The 18966-nt window shown below is 30.3% G+C and overlaps 2 protein-coding genes and 1 long non-coding RNA gene across 7 annotated transcripts in view; 1 reads left to right on the forward strand and 2 right to left on the reverse strand.

The window, feature by feature from the left end:
- Nucleotides 1–192: 192 nt before the first annotated feature.
- LOC124953141 (nuclear receptor subfamily 2 group E member 1) lies at nucleotides 193–5222 on the reverse strand. Its single transcript, XM_047504097.1, has 5 exons — nucleotides 4632–5222; nucleotides 4069–4209; nucleotides 3641–3736; nucleotides 1637–1900; nucleotides 193–1178 (listed from the first exon to the last, which is right to left on the reverse strand). The coding sequence occupies exons 1-5, from the start codon at nucleotides 4633–4635 to the stop codon at nucleotides 802–804; spliced, it is 882 nt and encodes a 293-aa protein (XP_047360053.1). The 5' UTR covers nucleotides 4636–5222; the 3' UTR covers nucleotides 193–801.
- Nucleotides 5223–6256: 1034 nt separating this feature from the next.
- LOC124953139 (GATA-binding factor A-like) overlaps nucleotides 6257–18966 on the reverse strand; it is a 79234-nt gene continuing 66524 nt past the window's right edge. For 4 of the 5 annotated variants that reach the window (XM_047504093.1, XM_047504092.1, XM_047504094.1 and 1 more), the window contains 5 exons: nucleotides 11806–12023; nucleotides 10843–11096; nucleotides 7807–7979; nucleotides 7119–7383; nucleotides 6257–6999 (listed from right to left, as the gene is read on the reverse strand). In XM_047504093.1, coding sequence (XP_047360049.1) covers nucleotides 6635–6999; nucleotides 7119–7383; nucleotides 7807–7979; nucleotides 10843–11096; nucleotides 11806–11996 — 1248 coding nt within the window. In that variant the 5' untranslated portion in view covers nucleotides 11997–12023 and the 3' untranslated portion in view covers nucleotides 6257–6634. Of the gene's footprint in view, nucleotides 7000–7118; nucleotides 7384–7806; nucleotides 7980–10842; nucleotides 11097–11805; nucleotides 12024–12496; nucleotides 13813–18966 lie in introns of those variants that run through there. The other variant, XM_047504095.1, reaches the window with a different exon arrangement.
- LOC124953143 lies at nucleotides 10104–12050 on the forward strand. Its single transcript, XR_007102129.1, has 2 exons — nucleotides 10104–11126; nucleotides 11813–12050. It is a non-coding gene; the product is annotated as an uncharacterized LOC124953143 (long non-coding RNA).

Consider the following 18966-nt stretch of genomic DNA (forward strand, 5'->3'; position numbering starts at 1 on the left):
TTCCAGAGAAAAATCGCTAGAAAAATGAGATTGTGTTTTTTTTTTTCTTAGTACAAAAAATGTTCATAAATTTTCTTCCATGAATATTTTATTTATTTATCATGATCTTAAACAAACATAATTATCGACATACACATACATGCATATGTATATATATATATATATATATATAAATTTATCGAAGAATAAATAAATAAATTAGATTAATAACTAGAACAAAACATCGATCAAGTTATATGTTTATTTTCTACGTTTGTATTCAATTAGAATTGATTTATCGAGTCAATCTATCGATTATCGTATCGATGCTATTACTCTTTCGAGATCGATATTACCAATTATAGGCGCAAAAAGATCATTAGATAATTCTCCGGGACAGCATCCAGTAAGGATAGGTAATAAAAACATAATTTGCGTTAATCTATGACCACGATCACCTTGTTTTCGAAGATGGCCGATGAAAGTTTCCACAGCTGATTCTCTTGCTTTCATTATCAATCGAATGCCATCTGTAGTACGAGCGATTTCTACATTAAAAAAGAAAAAGACAATTTTTTTAAAATAATAATTATTAATACTTTATCAGTAACAAATTGTATTAGTAAAAATTTTTAATTACTTCTTCGCTAAAAATCGAAGTTGTTTTGATATTTTTAAATAGCGTAATACCAGTTAGTTTTACATTCAATTTCTTTCATTGAATGATAAAATAATAAAAAATCATGGCGAGGATTTTGTAAAAACAAAAAATTTAATTATATAATTAATTCAGAACGAAAAAATATATAATTTTAATCACTTTCACGTTCGTAATTGCGACAAAGAAAAAGAAACAAAATATACAAAAAAAAAAACTCTTATACGTTTACCAGGTCGACATAAAGCGAAGGTTTCCAAAATGGACAATTCAGTGTCATCAAGACGCAAATTGGAGATCGTAGTACGTGCTGCTTGTAAAGAAACGAAAGCACTTTCGTTTCCTGTTGTATTTGTAATACCGAGATTCGTTAAATCGAAAGGCCAAGTAGCAGCACGTAAAACGAATACCGCTGACCATACTTTCCGTAGAATCACATTTTGTTCTTCGATGTCGAGAATTGAAAAATCACGATGTCGTCGAGCCCCACGTATCGTAGCGAGAAATATTTGTGCCGAAATTTCATATCTAATGGCATCACCTGAGAAAAATTCTTTTATTAAAATTTTAAAAATGTATCTTAATGAACATATTGAAACATTTTTATTCATATTTTCAGTAAATTTTTAGTAAATTAAACCATTTGTAATATTAATATGTATATATATATATGTATATAATTTATAAATAATAAAAATACATATTTTATTATACGCTTTATAGTAAATTTTTTAATACGTTTATTAATATGTCCATATTAATTGTATTAAATAGAATGTTTATTAATATATATTTTTATTATTTATATTTTTTTATAAATATATATATATATATATATATATATATATATATTATAAAAAAAAATAATTTGAAAATAAAAATGTGAAAGAGATACTCCCCTCCCAGAAGCCATTATTGTTTCTATGTGAAATTTTAATGCAATATCTATCGATAATTTATTGCAACATCATGAAAGTTCTTTTTTTTCTATATAATTACCAGGTGCAATGAATCTCGGAGGTTGTACATGTCGTAGGATCGCAGGAAGTAAAGCATCGTTGTCTGTTCGTGGCTCGTAAAACGATTTTATGGATGTACTCATCGTATTTGTTTTAAATATTAAAGGAATTTCGAATGTATTTAGATATCTTTTACAAGAGTCGCTTGGATTGTTTCTTGATTTCCAAATAATGTCTGAATTATTGTTATTCGACGATGAAATAGTTCGGTTTCGTATACGTGGTCCTCTTTCTTCTTGAACAGCTATAAACAATTTGTTCACAGTTAAAATCTATATAAATTATCTTTATTCTTTTTTATTTTTTATTTATTTTTTTTTTTTTTTTGACAAAATAGAAATCTTTTATAATTTTTTCAAAACTATATTTTTAATTAACAATTAAAACAATTTTATTTGTTCATAGTTAATATTCATATAGATTATTTGTATTTTTTTTTTTTTTTTTTTTTTTTTTTTTTTTAATAAAATCTTTTTAATCTTTTGATAAATATTTTTTCAATCCTTTTTCCTCTTGAACGTCTTTAAACAATTTTATTTTTGTTCATAATTAAAATTTACAATTTCTTTCTATTTTTTAACAAGACACTAATCATTTGTAATCTTTTGATAACTATTCTCTATTTAGAGATGTAATCGTATATGCCGTGTGTAAAGACACCTTTAAGCTGTCCGTCAAAAGGTAAATAAACTTCGTTCGTTCACGAGTTATGACCACGACAATGACACTTGATGTAATTTGATTGTTCATTGTGGTTTCTCCGAGCTGTCGTCGTTTTATTTACCGAAGTATCACTTGGGAACGTTCGTTACGATCGATGGATTATTTTCTTGGAACTTTTAGCGTCGCATGTAGTTAAACTTTCTTGAGAATTTTTGTAATATTATTGAATTAATTTTATAAACTTATTTGGAATTCATTTAGTTTTATTACTTTCTTAGAACTTTGAACATTGCAGGGTCATACTTTTTCAATTTTCTTAATATTAATTATAGTAATTAAATTAATTTACTTGAAATTAATTTAGTTTTATTACTTTCTTAGTACTTTAAACGTTGTATAGTCAGATTTCTTTAAATTTTCTTAGTAATTAATTAATTAATCAATTTTATTTGACTTATTTCAAATTGATTTACTTTTGTTACAATTTTGAAATTTTAAACAACAAACGATCAAACTTTTGAATTTTTCAAATATATTTATTAATTAAATAATTTGATTTTAAATCATATATCATTGTGAATTTATCGACAAAGTTTGGAAATTTTATATTAATATCTAATAAATACAAGAATTCTCAATTTTTTAAATAATTTATTTTACCGTTATTAATGTGTCTCAATGAATTCGTCATTTTCGGTATAATATTATTTTATGCGAGAAAAAATCGTATAGCTTTGTAAGTCGATTGTCGATTAAACGTACCGAGACTAACTCGACAGTAATCACGGAAGTGTCAGCACGTGTTAACCAGTTCTGACACGTGTCCTTGTTTGCATCTCGTTGTACTCGTTATCACCTGTCTCAAGCCTGAGAATTCTGATTTTTATTTAGAGATTACGTATATTGTGAATAGTTCAATTTCGAATTGATTCAATCACAATTTTTGTTGGGTAATGTTGAAGATAACAAAATGACATTAAACAATTTATGCCGTTTATACGGCATAACATATTATTTAACTTTCATAAAAATGATTTATTTTGTTCTCTTTTTTATTTTTTAATTTTGTAGATCGTGTTGTTCGAAAAAAATATAACCAAATGAATCGTTAAAATGTTTATTTCAATTAATGACATACTAAACTATTAAATCTTAATAAAAAACGATTTCTTTAATTCTACCATTTATGAAATCTATATATAGTTTGATGTAAAGAAATAAAACAAAAAAAAAAAGAAAGAAAAACAAATATTCATTATTCATAGGAACATTTATATATCGCAATTTATATTGTTTATAAAATAAAAATAATACCACTTACCTGCTGTGTTCATGCCGACGGAAAAGCATTTCTTCAATCGACAATGTGGACACCAATTTCTTCGCGTTTTATCAACGGCACAAGTTCCTGTACTTGCTGCGAACAAGTATTAACTTTATTTTTTATTATCATCGCGACAGAATAAAATAATAATAGTGTTTTTATTAATTCTCGAAATATTTTATTTATTTAGCGATAAAATATTTTGCTAATTATTATTTTGTAATATTTCGGTTAGACAAGACGTTTTCTTTTCTTTTTTTTTCCTTCTATGGAAATTTACAAACATTTTCATTTTATTTATTACGGATAGAAAATTATTAGTATTATTATTTTTATTATTATTATTATTATATCGTATAATATATTTCGATATTGAAGAACAACAACAATCAAACGAAGAAAAAAACAAGGAAAAAATAGCTGACCTATACAAGTGAAGAGTGTGCCACGACGTACGGATCTTTTGAAGAAACATGAACAACCATCGCAGCAATAAACGCCATAATGTTTCCCATAAGAACGATCACCGCAAACTTTGCAAGCGACAGGCGTGGGCAATGTTCTTCCTACGTTAAAAGAAACCGTTAAACGAACGATTTATTATTATATCCTTGGAGATAATAGAGACGAAAGAAATATAGGAATATCCTTGTACCATCATGCATCTTATCTTGAATAAGTATATATACAGGTGTTAAGATATAATCGATCGTTATTATACGTTTCTATCGAATGGAATTCTAATTGAAATTTCTAATTGAAATTTCTAATGAAATATTTTCTTTTTTCTCTTTTTCTTTTTTTGTTTTTTTCTGGAGAGAAAAAAATCGCGAAAAGAGAAAATTCATTCTCCGCAGAATGAAAAATTCTATCGTCCTTGATTATTAAATCGTAAATATTATTATTATTTAGATATAGAATATCAAAATTGGTTTTTCGTTTCGACGAACAAAAAAAAAAAAATATAATAGTTATCAACAAAACTTACCCATCTTTTAAAACGTTGAGATCTAAATAGAAAAAACTTCACCAACCGCCCGTATTAAGTGAAATAATATAAGGATTGAAGATCAATTTGATGATGAAATGATTAGAATATCGAAGGACATGTCTAACCAGTTCGAGTGACCGAGGTGAACTCTGATCGGCCGACGTACCAGAACGACTAAGTTGTTCTATGGTTGATATAGAAGTAGGGGATGAAAAGGAAACTAGAGGGTGGGCACGTGGAAAAGGGGATGTTTGCTCGACACGTCGTTCGAACGTCAGAACGCCGTGCGACAATATTTGATCTTGCTGCCGAATGACACGATCGTTCTGCCTTGAAATCTTTCTTTCTTTCTTTCTCTTTTTTTTACCTTTTCTTTCTCTCTCTCTTTCTCTTTTCTTTTTCTTTTTGTTTATCATACCAACCAGGTGTAAAAAATCACTAGCGTGTCCTTCTTTCCTACGACGACGGTAAAAATAACACTCGTCTTCTTGAATGACGCCAGAAGTATTCTCTCTTTATTGTTTCACTATCGCAGAATAAAATGAAAATGAAAATGAAAATAAAAATAAAATGAAATCAAATAAAATGAAAATAAAATAAAATAAAATAAAATAAAATAAAATTAAATTAAATTAAATGAAACTAGTAATTAAGAAAAAAAAGAAATGAAAAAAAAAAATTAGAAGAAAAACAGGAAACAATTTATACAGGAACTGTGCACAATTATAATTCAGACTCCATTACGCTTATAATTTTACAGCTTATAGGGAAAAGTGAGGCAACCTTTGGACTATGAGTCAATAAATTAGTTGGGATGACTTTACGTCCGCTTCACTCTCTCTCTCTCTCTCTCTCTCTCTCTCTCTCTCTCTCTCTTTCTTCCTTTCTTTTTTACTCTCTCTCTCTCTTTCATACACATACACATATACACACACACGCGCGCACAATCATTCTTTCTTTTTATTGCTTACACGAACGAGAGATTATTGTTATAAATTGATAATGCACATTGTGAAGTCATCGAAAAAGGTTTCGTATATACTATATATATCCGTAATCGCGTATATAAAAAACGAAACCAATTTAAGGGTCGAATAAGTCTCGATTAATTCTAAAGCTGTGTTAAACATCCTTAGAGCGAATTATATTTACAATTAAGTACTCATCGTGCGAGTTATTCGTTATTTATATTATCCAAATATGATCTTGAATGGCAAGTATAGATCATAATAATTTGTTTAATTTGAATGAATTTTAAACACACACGATTAATTCATATCATTCATTATAGATAAATGAGCTATTTACAATTAAAGCATTTCTTTTTTTTTTCCTTTTTTTACTTTTTTTTTTTTTTTACTTTTACTATCGTAAGGATGATCGCGTACAATGTGTGTCATAGAAATATCGAATAGCCGAATAAAATATAGATAGTCTCTGTGTGTGTATGTGTATATATGTTTATGTATGTTTATGTATGTTTATGTATATGTGTTTTTTTACGTAATGATAAGTCTAATGCTCATGTAGTTCCCTTATCAATTTCTGAAAAGCTGTTAAAATGATTTTCATATGTAAAATTTCGAAACGATCGCCTTCAATCCATCGTTATCGATCGTTGACTAGAGATCCAAGGTCATTCTCGTTATGTTCTCGCATTAAACGTCTATCGAGAGTTATCCTTCGAATCTTCGTTTCCGTTGTCACGCGATTTAGTCACGTAGTAAGTATGTACGTATTTATGTACATACATTAATTCTCCTTTTCATCGTATCCCTTTCATGTTTATTTATTTATTTTTGGATATTCTTCTTTCTTACATTCTCTTCGATCACGTTAAGCAAGCGGTTAGCTTGGATTGCACTTTAAACTGGTGATTATCGAATTCTTTTATCGATGATTCATCTTATTCTTCGGTACGCAATTGTCCAATTGTAAAATAGCCTTTTATTTTACGCAGAACTTTAGTTTTCTTTAATTCTTACGCTTAAGGATTTAAGTTACGATGATGCCAGAAGCTTAGCAGCAGCTGTGACATGATGTTGATGATGATAAGGCGCTTCCTGAGTTCCATAGTAACTCTGTTGTTGATGTTCACTCGTTGGTACGCTAAGTTGATGTGGATGCTGATAATAAGATGAGTACGGCTGACTTACAATCCCGTCGCAACTTCGAGGTTCCGTTTTCACGGCAGGTACACTTCCGGTTGCTAGTAGGGACGTGTGCCCAAGATATACAGGTCTTTCAGTCGGCGTCGAGGAACTCGACGATTTAGACACGTCGATTTGATGTTGCTGCTGTTGTTGCTGCTGCTGTTGTTGTTGTTGCTGCTGCTGTTGTTGTTGTTGTTGATTACTTTTCGGATCTGTTAAACATCAAGATCAATTTCATTAATGAAGATGGATAATATTTTTTTTATTAGAAAAAAGAAAAAAAAATTATATATTATTTGAATAAAAATTTGTGAGAAATAATAAAGCTTACCCATAGAAGGTGACGACGTGCTCGATGCTGTTGTCTCGTGTTCCGCCGTACTAGATCTGGCATTTGGTTCTGGTGTCTTTTTCGGTTTCCGTTTCCGCGTTTGAATTCCATCCTTTCGCATTGCCAATGGTCTGTTAACACCGTGTAATTTAAAATACAAGCCACATGCATTGCACACCGGTTCACCATCGTTGTTACGCCTCCACAATGTCGTTGTTCGTGTACCACAATTTGTGCAGCATAATCCTAGCCGTCTCGTAGCCGTCTGAAATTCAGATATCTGTCCCATTTGTAACGTATGTTGGTGTATCAGATTATTCAATTTTTATACATTTATTGAAGTTTCAGAGGGAAACGAATAAAAGATATTTTTTATTTAAACAAATTTGTAATAAGCAATATAGATATATTAAATGTTTTACTTCCTAAATGGAGTCCATATCGTAAAAAACAGAAAAAATTTTTTAATTTTTTAATCGGTCAAAAGATAATTAAGATAATTTTTATTAAGATAAATGTTATTAAGATAACCGTTATTATTACAATTCGTTGCTAGTTGTTGTTAATGATTATTTTTATTTTTTTTTACAGAAAGTGTATAGTTTTTAATCGATAATAATTAATGATTTGACTACTTTGAACGTAAGTGAAATTATCAGCCGGCACTTTCATTTGCCAATGAACTTACCAGGCGTTTTGACGGTTTGATGAGCGGTCGATTCATGCCGTTCATCTTGTGATAAAGCCCGCATGCGTTGCAAAGATAATGACCAGTGCCGTCCCTTCGCCACAACGGTGTGGAAATTGCCCCACAATTGACGCACTCTCGACCCTCGCCAAATTGAAAGTCCATCGCCGTGTCTAGAATAAATAATGTCGTTGGTTATATCAAATGTTCTACAGCGATTTAATCTTTACATCATTGTTAATGAATATTTTTCTTTTTAATTTTGAATAGTTATCACTTAATTAAATTTTCAAAAGTACAAGATGTCCCTTCAAAATCAATAAACGTAAATCTTAACGAGTTTCAAATGAAATCTATTAAAATTTATAATGTTTATTATGTTACTTTTATCATTCTGATTATCGATTTATACGATCAGCAGCTAAAGTTTGAACTAACATTTCAAGAATCCTTTTACCATACACAAAATTCGATCAATTCCAAGGAGAAGAAGTCTGGATTGTGTTTAAGCCTAGAAGGGGAGTCTTTGTACTTCGGTGAAAAGCCAGGATAAGACTATTCGCGTTTATCGCGGTTTCGAGTTACGACCTGGTGCGATACGCTGCCGTGCTCTAAACATAGACAAGTCAGAGAGAGAGAGAGAGAGAGAGAGAGAGAGAGAGAGAGAGAGAGAGAGAGAGAGAGAGAGAGAGTGCTGCTGCTTCGAAAGATTTACGGTCGATTCGTGCACTCTACTGAGAGCAGAATGGAATCAGCTAGCTCGCTAGCTAACTAGCAAAGGAAAGAGAACTAAAAAAGCAAGAGAGAGAGAGAGAGAGAGAGAGAGAGAGAGAGAGAGAGAAAGAGAAAGAGAGAGAAGCTTCTGCCGATGGTCTTTTACTCGAAGATGCCGCGGTCTCTGGCGAAGAGAAAAGCCTCAGCAACGTGAAACACTTGACCGCGGCGTTCGAGGCCAAGTTGGTTCAAAGAGACCGCTATCATTTATCCGTCGCACATGGCCTACCGAGTGCTGTGGTAAACCGACTTCAACCTCGTCCATACGAGGAGAAAGAAGACAGTCTTTCTTTTACGCTGCTTTTCCCTTAACACGAATCTCTATGAATCTTTTCCCTTCTCAATGCATTCTGTAACTCTAAATCCCCCTTTCTGGGGTTCAAACTCGGGGAATAGTTCAAACTCGAGATCTCAACGTTCTACTCTTTGCTAGGTATTTTTGTCTAGAGAAATTGCATTCTAGAGTTGTAAACACTTCCTCAATCATTCAAGCTGGAGACCTTAATATTTTATTTTCTGCTAGGAACTTTTGTTCATAAACATTACATTCTAGAGTTCTAAAACCTTTCTGTATTATTTTAAATTGAGACTTTAACATTCTACTCTTTATTAGAGACTTTTAATCATGAAGTTACATTCTAGAGTACGAAATCTTTTCTTAAAGTATAGTTCAAATTTGAGATTTCAACATTTTAAACTTCGTTAGAGACTTTTGTTCATGGAAATTGTATATTCTATAGGTTTCCTTTATTTTATAAATTCTTTCTGAAAGATCTTTCAAATTCGAGACTTTAATATTCTGTTTTTTACTAGAGACTTTTGTTCATAGAAGTTGCATTTTAAAGTTCTATATCCTTTTAGAGAAATCGTTCAAGTTTGAAACCTCAAAATTCTATTCTTTGTTAGAGACTTCGTTCATGAAAATTAATTTTCTGATAGTTTTTACAAATAAATATGATAAATTACAAAAAATGGTTGAACATAAAATAAGAAAAATAGTTGAATCGTAATGAATTAATTCATAAATAAGAAATTTATCAAAAACGAAATAGGACTTACTTATGAATTATAATAACGATTAAATTAGAAATTTCGTTCTTAGATTATAATCATTTGAAATAACTGTGTTGACTTTATTGTAATTAATTTTTTATTTGTAACGGTTATTTATAAATTAATTTAATAATTAGAATTTAACGTTAAGGTTAAACTTGTTAACGTAATAGAAGTTATCGTTAAGTATCAATAAAGAGTGTGTCAGAAATATTCTTTATAAAAGAATAATAGAAGAATAAGAGAAAGAAACATTATTAATAAAAAAATAAATAAAAAATAAAAAAGAAAATAAAAGATAAAAAAAAAGAAACAAGTTTAATCCTCCATTGATTAGATGTTAAGTTATCAAGATCGTTCATTGGCAGACGGTTACTCGTTTTGAAATTTCACAGGTAACTTTTCTTTCACGTTACTGGCGATATCTTCCAAAACTTTTCGAGATAAACTAATCACCAAGTACGTACGGCCGCATCGTATATCTTATCAGCGGATATACGGGTAGTCCGTGTAAAAGTTTCGTTCATTTATCGCGTATTGCCATGTGAGTTGTGTCGTGGAAACGATATGCAACTTTAACTCTTCGCGAGCCGTCGGTTGTTTCGAGTTCGGTACGGAAGTTGTGCGACGGGAAACACGTCGATTTCTTTCCATTACGTTTTAACTCGCTAAGAAATAACTGAAACTTTAAACCTGTACGTTAGGTTATGTCCTAGTCTAAGAGAAGGCAAATGATCGTTGGTGCAATGCTTTTATGGTATTGAGATAAGTAAAGTAACGTGTAAGATTAGAGAAATAGCATATAAGGATTGAAAAGAGAAAATTTTCACAATCTCTTTAAAGATTATGATGATGATGATGATGATGATGATGATGATGATGATGAGGATGATCCTTTCCGTGATTATTTATATACCAATAAATGATATATATATATATATTAATGTTAATAAATTGATATATATTATTATGTATGTATAGCGATCGTTAAAGTTATAAAGTGTTAAAAATGTCTGTGGAAATATTTATTTGCTTTACATTATCTTAGAAAATATTTGAAATAAAATAAATCAATACGCAATAAATAATATTGATAGGTGTCGAAGGTAAAAAATTAAATAAATAAACGAATAAATAAATAAATAAAAAAGAAATGAGAAAACGTGCAATGAATGTCGTAATTAAATAAAAATAATGAAAGAAACGTACCGTATGGCGAAGCACGTTGAAATCCAGCGCCATCATAAGCACGCCATGAGGACATCATCGCGACATTCTGAGCATAAAAGGGTGCAGCCGCTGCGAGGGTAGAATGGGGATGTGCCGTATGAGGATGGCCAGCATGAGGATGAGCATGACCCGTGTGTGGACCCATCGTTGCACTGGAAGCACTCGTGTGACCAGCCAATGCATGGTGGGCAGCGTACGTTTCGACGCCATGTTGCCAAGACGCCGTTTTCTCCCTTCAAAAATCATATTTGTCTTTAAGATTGGTAAATAGCTTTAAATCTCTTTTCTTTCTTTTCTTTTCTTTTTCTTTTTCTTTTTTCTTTTTATATTATTTTTGATATTTTTTAGTTAGTTGATATATATATATATATATATATATATATATATATATAAATACAATATAAATATATATATTTGAAAATCTTCATTTATTATTTATTTGAATATTTAACAATTTAATGGACCTAATATTATTTGAATTATATATTAATATAATTATTAATTATAATTATATACTAATAGTTATATACAAAAAGTATATGCACAATTATTATTCTATAATAATTGTATACTAATAATAATATGATACTTTATAAATCAAGTTTCTTTTACGTCGACCCAAATATTATAGTATATTGTATACTGTAATATTTATAAATATTATACTATATTATAGTATATTGTAAATGTCATAGTATTACTTAAATAATTATACTATACTATGTATAATTAATATATAGTTAAAAAGTGTTTAAAAAAAATAAAAAAGAAGGAACATATAACATATGCAGATATACAAAAGTGTATAATTTCAAAATTTTATGGCGTCACTGATTATGAATTAATTGTTTAGATCAATCGTTCTCTTGTCTTTTTTTTATAAGTCACCGTGGAATTCATGATTAAGATTTATAAAAAAAAATGTTAAAAAATCCAACTTACCACGCAGGTGAAGCAGAACCGGCAAAGGAATGATATTGGGCTGCCGTGGCTGCAGAAGGGATTGCTGGTCTGGACGAAGGTACGTAAACGGGGGCTTGCAGTTGTTGTCCGTGTTGCTGTTGTTGTTGCTGAGATTGTTGCTGATAGTCGGAGCCTGCGCCGTACCCGCCACTTCCGCCCCCGTGGAACATCCTTCCCGAGAGCTACGACCACGGCATCTGTCAGAATAAAACATTTTTATTTTTTTTCTGACTTTTTTATTTTATTTTTATCGCAGATAAAATATAGGACGAGTTACGAAAAACAAAATAAATAAATACCAAATGTGGTTTTTACCGTTAATTATATAATTTTGCATTAGCCAATAAATAACATGAATTTGTAATGAATATGAATGAAAAACAAAATAGGACGAAGTATGGATGTAGATACATAACAATAGATAGATATATGATATCTACATATATATGAAGTGGAATAATTTTTCTTTGAGTTATTTTCAATAGAATTATAAAGATAAAATCTATTGATTGATTTCAAGATATAAACAGAGTTATAATTCGTACGTAATATTTATGAAAATATATAAGTATAATAACGATCGAGTTAATAATTTTTCTTCGTCAATTGAATCGCGAATTCGGAAAAGTTTGGAGCAAATTTTTCGTAGATAATTATTCATTTGGAATACCGGAGGTTTGTATATCACTGAATAAGCCAAGTTCACGTTGCTCACGTTAACATTTATCACAGTCGAAGAAACGTAAACAACATTAGTAATTTTTTTTTTCATTTTTTTTTTTCTTTTTCTTCTCCTCTTTTTTATTTTTCTTATTTTTTTCCTTTCACAGTCGCTAAGCGATTTCCATTATGCGACTCGATAAACGTCGCCCGGTACTGCGGGCACAGGGCAAGAGTATGGAAGTACTAATAGTACAACCTATACTAGATAATGCTAATGGTCTCTTTACAGCTCCGATAAGCGGTCGCGTATGCGCGCCGTCGTGTCCGAGTACAAACGTAGGATGAGAAATGGCGTGGGTTGTTCATGGGACCAAGGATGTCTCGTAAAAAAACAAAAAAAAAAGAAAGATAAAAAGAAAAAGAAAAGAAAACAAAAAGAACATTGTAGGGCTTGTATACTTTTTGCAATTGTGAAGGGTCTATTTCGATTCTTTTGTGATTGCAATTTAAAAAAAATTTTCATTTCATTGTAAAAACCGATTTATATTATTCAGAAATGATCGAGAAGAGAAAAATATCGCATGTGTTTGTTACTTATTTCTTGCGAAAGTATCTTTTTGATTTGTTTACTATCGCAATTTTAAAAGAAAGTTTGTAGTTACTATAATTTTTTTTTTTTCAATGATCGAATTATATCACTCAGAAATGCTCGAGAATAAAATAATATCGTAGGTGTTTATACTTCACGTACTCGTAAAGTCTTTTCGATTTGTTCATGATTGCAATTTTAAAAGAGAGTTTCCTGTTATTATTCTTTTTTTCAATGTTGAACTATATAATTCAGAAATATTCGAGAAAAGGAGTTGTAAGTACTTGTCGCAATATAATGCAGACAATCGTAAAACCTCCTTGATTTTTTTATGATTGGAATTTTAAGAAAATCTCATTTATTTTTAAAGTTGAGCTGTGTAATTCGAAAACGCTCGAGAAAAAGACATTACAAGATTTGTAAGTAATTACTTCATGCAATCGTAAAATCTCTTCCCATTTGTTTATGACTGTAATTTTAAAAGAAAGTCTGCTGTTATAATATTTTTTCGATGTTAAATTGTATCATCCAGAAATGGTTGAAAAAAAAAAACTACTATCGCAAGTATTTGTAAACAATACTTTGTTGCAATCGTGAGAACTCTTCAATTCGTTTGTGATTGCGAATTTTAAAAGAAAACACGTAGCCATGATATTTTTTTCAACGTTGAATCAGAGGTATATAATTCGTACAAACAATTGTTTCTTTTTTGTTTTTTTTTTTTTTTATTTTTCTTGTTTATACCAAATACGCATATATCTATATTTTCAATTGGAGAATCGATCATAAATCATGATTTGATAAAAAGAGAAATAATGAAATTTATCAAGATAATCGAAATAAATCTGATTCGATATCTTTGAGGACATTATTGGAACTGGTCCAATAAGAAAAAGTTTAAACTTCTTAGCGAACAAATGGCAAATCGTTTTAGACGTAAAGAAATTCTATGAAAATCGTAATGCCGCCTACGGTATTCATTGTTTGAATACGGATTTCGCAGAAGAAGAAGTAGAAGTAGAAGAGGAAAAAGTAGAAGAGGAAGAAGAAGAAGAAGAAGAAGAAGAAGAAGAAGAAGAAAAAAAGCCGAGTGCCGCCATAGTCGGCACGTTCCACTAGTCGGCCCTCTGCGACCGCTGGGATCCAAGGATGGAACCGGCCTCCAAAGAGCCGAGGGTTGGTTATTTATGGTCGTGTCGGACGTATGGCTCGCGTGCGCGAGAAAGAGAAAGAAAGAGAAAGAGAAAGAGAGAGAGAGAGAGAGAGAGAGAGAGAGAGAGAGAGAGAGAGAGAGAGAGAGAGAGAGAGAGAGAGTAGATGTAAAGAAAATGAAACGATGAGGAAAAAGAGAGAAGAATAGAGAGATAGAGGGAGGGTAGGGCGGCCATGGGAAGGAGGGAAGAGAGTAGGGAGAAAGAGGATAAAGACGACTTGAGTGGATGAGAGAGGAGAGAAAAGAGAAAAGGTGGAAATAAATAAATAAAGAAAGAAAGAAAGAAAGAAAGGGAGAGAAATCGAAAGAGGAACGATGTTGAAGAGGGAGGAAGAGAGAGAGGGGGGGAGAGAGAGAGAGAGAGAGAAAAACGAAGAGAGGGAGAGAGGGAAGAAGGACAGAGGGCGCAGACGCGTCTCCACCTTCTTCTGAGTTCTCCTGAAGAGCCGTAGAATCGGATAGCGGCCATTGCGGCCACGAATAAGGCTCGTGTAGGCGGGACCAAAGTTCTTGTACGTGTGCAACTCTCTACGTGTGCGTATTGTACGCTTTTTTATGTCTCTTTCTCTCTTCTTTTTTCTCTCTTTCTTTCATTATATTATTACGTTAAATAGTTTTATCATTATATTATTTATATCGAATAGATATATATTAATTTTTTTTAGATTATAATCGTTCCAATCGAATATTTAACTAATGTGTTAATTCAGTGCTTGTAAATAAATTTAATTACTTTCTTTTTCATTTCTTTTCTCTCTCTCTCTCTCTCTCTCTCTCTCTCTCTTTCTCTGTCTATCAATCTCTGCCATTTTGTTTTGTATAATTTGTTTTTATAAAGAATGAGTCACGATATGTAAGTACTTATTTACTTACTTAGTTCATTTGAAGTAAGGCAAGTTAATAAAATTTAATACTTAGTTTTGTGTGTAAGCTTACAAATATAATATGTTGTCTTTTGAAAATTTGATAGTTAAAAATAAGATTAATAGATCTTCTCGAATTATCTTTGAAAGTTAGAGAAATAATAACTTGTTAAGAGATAGATATTTACTACGTATTGATGTGACTCATTATGTAAAAGTTTACTTACGCGTATGTAAGTACTTAAGTATATATGTGTAGTTACATAGGTAGATACATAGATATGTAGTAATCGATAGAAAGGGAGATTCAGAGTACCTCTCTAAAATTCAAGATATCACTCCTCCGATGACGTTTTAGCGTTCTATCCTATCTATGTATCTATCTATGTATCTATCTATCTATGCATGTATTTATGTATGTAAATACCTACTACTTACGTAATAGATTTGCGTTTGTAATATCATTTGCTTATAACAGAGAGAACATTTTCAATGTTCAAGGTGTGAGCGTGAGTGTAAGCGCGAGCACGCGCACGAGTTCTCGTGAGGGTGGATAACTACGAAGCCGAAGTATGGGACGACGTTTGTTAAGCAACGTTGACCACGATAAGATTAGATATGCTGAACTTATGCTTCGTGGTTCTTTCCTTGATTTTTTCTTTCTCCTTTTATTTTCTTTCATTTTTTTTATTTTTTATTGTTTATTTTTTATAGTTTATTTTTTATAGTTTTTCCTGTTTTTTTAATTTTCTTTCTCTTCCTTTCTTTTCTTTTTACACCTAGGTATCATTTAATCGTTCTGTCGCATAATATTGCGACCGTTATGTAATATATATATATATATATATATATATATATATATATATATATATATACACATATATATAGGTATTTAAAGAGAGTGAGAGGAACATGAGAGGTAAGTGTAATAAACTCTTTATTTTATTCTGTTTTAGAATAGAAGAAAATCGTTCCTATACTAATTTAATAAAATTCAAGTTTTTTGATATCGGAAGAAAGAAATCATTCTTATTTTGTCACTAATCGACTCTTTTTATTCTAAAATATTTATAATTAGCTAATCGATAAAATAATTATAAATAGCTAATCGATTTTCTGTACTTTAATATCAATTGTATATTTCTTTAAATATTTTTAGATATTATAACGCAAACGAGTAATATATAAATATATGTCCTTCATTTGTAAAAATGGCACAGTTCAAAAAATGATAATACATGTAAATAAATATTTGCAAGAGAATCATAAATTGTTTTGTTTTCGTTTAGTAAAAATGTAAGAAATTTATCATTTTTGTCAAAGGCAACAAATATTTTTTTCTTTTGTCAGAGAAAACGACTATTGCTATTCGACTGTTCTTATTTTAAAATTTCTTTTTTTTTAGTATTTCCAATCGTATTATAAATTAGACGACTAATACAAATATAAATATTCGATTTTCTGTAATACATATATTCATTTTTTTCCTTTGTCAAAGAAAATGATTATTGCTATTCGACTGTTCCTATTTTAAAATGTCTGGTTTTTTTTTTATTTTATTTTCAGATATTATAATGCATACAAGTAATAAACAAACATAAATACATGAATTGTAGAAAAAACATAATAAAAAAATTATAATATATTTAGCAATAACGAATAAATATTGAAATGAAAATTGTAAAATTTTTCTATTAGGTTTAATTAAAAAAAAAAAGTTATATAAAATAGTCTTTTTTGTTAAAGACGAGAACAATTTTTTTCTTCTTGTCAAAGAAAATGAGATGCGTTCACGTAAAATGTTTTTCGTTCGGAACAACGGCCATTTTACATTTGACTTAACATCGACTTTTTTTATTTATTTATTTACTTACGATAGCATTTTGCGTGAATGAACGTAAAATCGCGGAGACATACTTTTAGAGAGATATAAATGCGTAGGTAAAAATATATACGATACGGTTGAACGAATAGGATATAGGATATATATTATCTGTCATATTATCTGTGTAATTTCTAGATCGAGTGAATGAATATTTTAATGAATTTAATAAAATCGTTAAGTCCGATGAATTCTTTATGATTAAATAAAACTAAGTACTTATAATTAATCACCGGTATTTTCATTCTATCCGACATCTTTAATTTTGATGTTGAAGATTCTTCTCTAACAGATGTCTCCTCGATCGGGTTGTTCAATTTACTTTTTATATTTATACGCAAGAGGTCGCGATATGAGAGTTCTCTACCGCTTTTTCTCTTTCTCTCTCTCTCTCTCTCTCTTCGTATAAACATACATACGTTATTGCATTATAATGATTAATGCAATTGGCCAATAAAAAGTCTCGTTTCGTTGCACGCGATATATCGGTGCGACCTACACGATAATTTAATTGCTGTCATAAATTAAATATCGGCAGGCGACGCGATCGTGTTTCTTTCGGATGGCGGATCGAGCCAGGGCAAGCAAGTGAGCAAGTAAGAGGAAAAGAGAGAGAGAGAGAGAGAGAGAGAGAGAGAGAGAGAGAAAGAAAACGAGAGCAAAAGAGAGAGAAAAAGATAGAGATAGAGAACATACGTGCGCGAATTCCAATACACGTAACTACGGCAGTGCGTATAATGGCACAAAAGAGATTAGATAATAACGACGCACTCATACGCCCGCGTACGATACGCATGCATCGATGCATCAAGAACGCAATGTTAATGGCTTTTAACCAACACGACGACTGCCTTGTCTCTTCCTTTTTTCTTCTTTTTTCTTTCTTTTTTTTTCTTTTCGATCTATTACGACACGATAATTCGTGTACATTTTCGGTGAGATATATTTTTACATGATATTACGCTTTCGGAATTTCAAAGTTTTTTTGTTAAACTCTACGAATAAATAGTCAGGTTGATCTTTTATAAATCTATCTTTTTATAATTTGAAAGTTACGTACTTCTCGGTGAAATTTTATAGTAATTTTATAATATAATCTTATAGTAAATTTTTGTAGTACGATTATTATGAACACAAAGAAAAGAAAAGAAAAGAAAAGATAACAAAAAAAAAAAAAAAAAAAGAAAAAAAGAAAAGAAAGAAATAGAATGAATTGAGTTATAGACTTGATATTTGGACAGCGTTAAATTTTTAATGGCGTTAAATAAAATATCATTTGCGAAATGATAGTAGTTCATTATCGTCGAAGCGAGGAAAGTGATTAATTTCAAAGTTATTTCCAGAAGTTTAATGTAGAATATTATTGCCGTTTCACGAGAATACCATAGTTACTTACCTAACATTCATAGATTAAAAATAGAAAAAAAATATAAATATTTAGATCTCAGTATCCAATCAGTATTATAAACGAATATATTGAATATGAACGACGAAAAGGTTGAGAAATTCTGTAATGTAGAGAATTAACACGTTGTGCGATATCTAAGTGCAACTTTAGTACATTATCGTTTTATAAATTTCTAATACATGTACGATCGATTTATAAATCGATAGTTTATTTAAGTACTTATTTACATTCACGGATAAATTCTTTGTAAGCTTGCATTATATAGACATTAAATCACAATTTCATCGTCATTTATAATTAAATCGAATTACGGATAGTTCGGTGATATATAAAGAGCGATTTGATTTTATTTAGTTTTAGTTTCTCATCGAATACGTTACGTCAACAAAATTCTTAAGATATATATACGAAACGGTACTCTCGTGATAATTATGCGACTGCGAAAGTAGGTAGATTGTGAAAGATCGTCTAAAAGGTAAGTATACAGAACTCTGAAACGGTGTCTCACGTTCTCATAGCAAT

This window comes from Vespa velutina, chromosome 11 (genome assembly GCF_912470025.1).
Source record: "Vespa velutina chromosome 11, iVesVel2.1, whole genome shotgun sequence".
Classification (NCBI taxonomy): Eukaryota; Metazoa; Arthropoda; class Insecta; order Hymenoptera; family Vespidae; genus Vespa; species Vespa velutina.

Bases quoted from the DNA above. Each gene is read 5' to 3' on its own strand.
- LOC124953141 (XM_047504097.1), bottom strand. The intron at 3,737-4,068 runs GTCAGCTATTTT...ACTTGTTCGCAG, and splicing joins CACACTCTTCACTTGTATAG to CAAGTACAGGAACTTGTGCC. The intron at 1,901-3,640 runs GTAAGTGGTATT...AATTGTTTATAG, and splicing joins CGTCGGCATGAACACAGCAG to CTGTTCAAGAAGAAAGAGGA.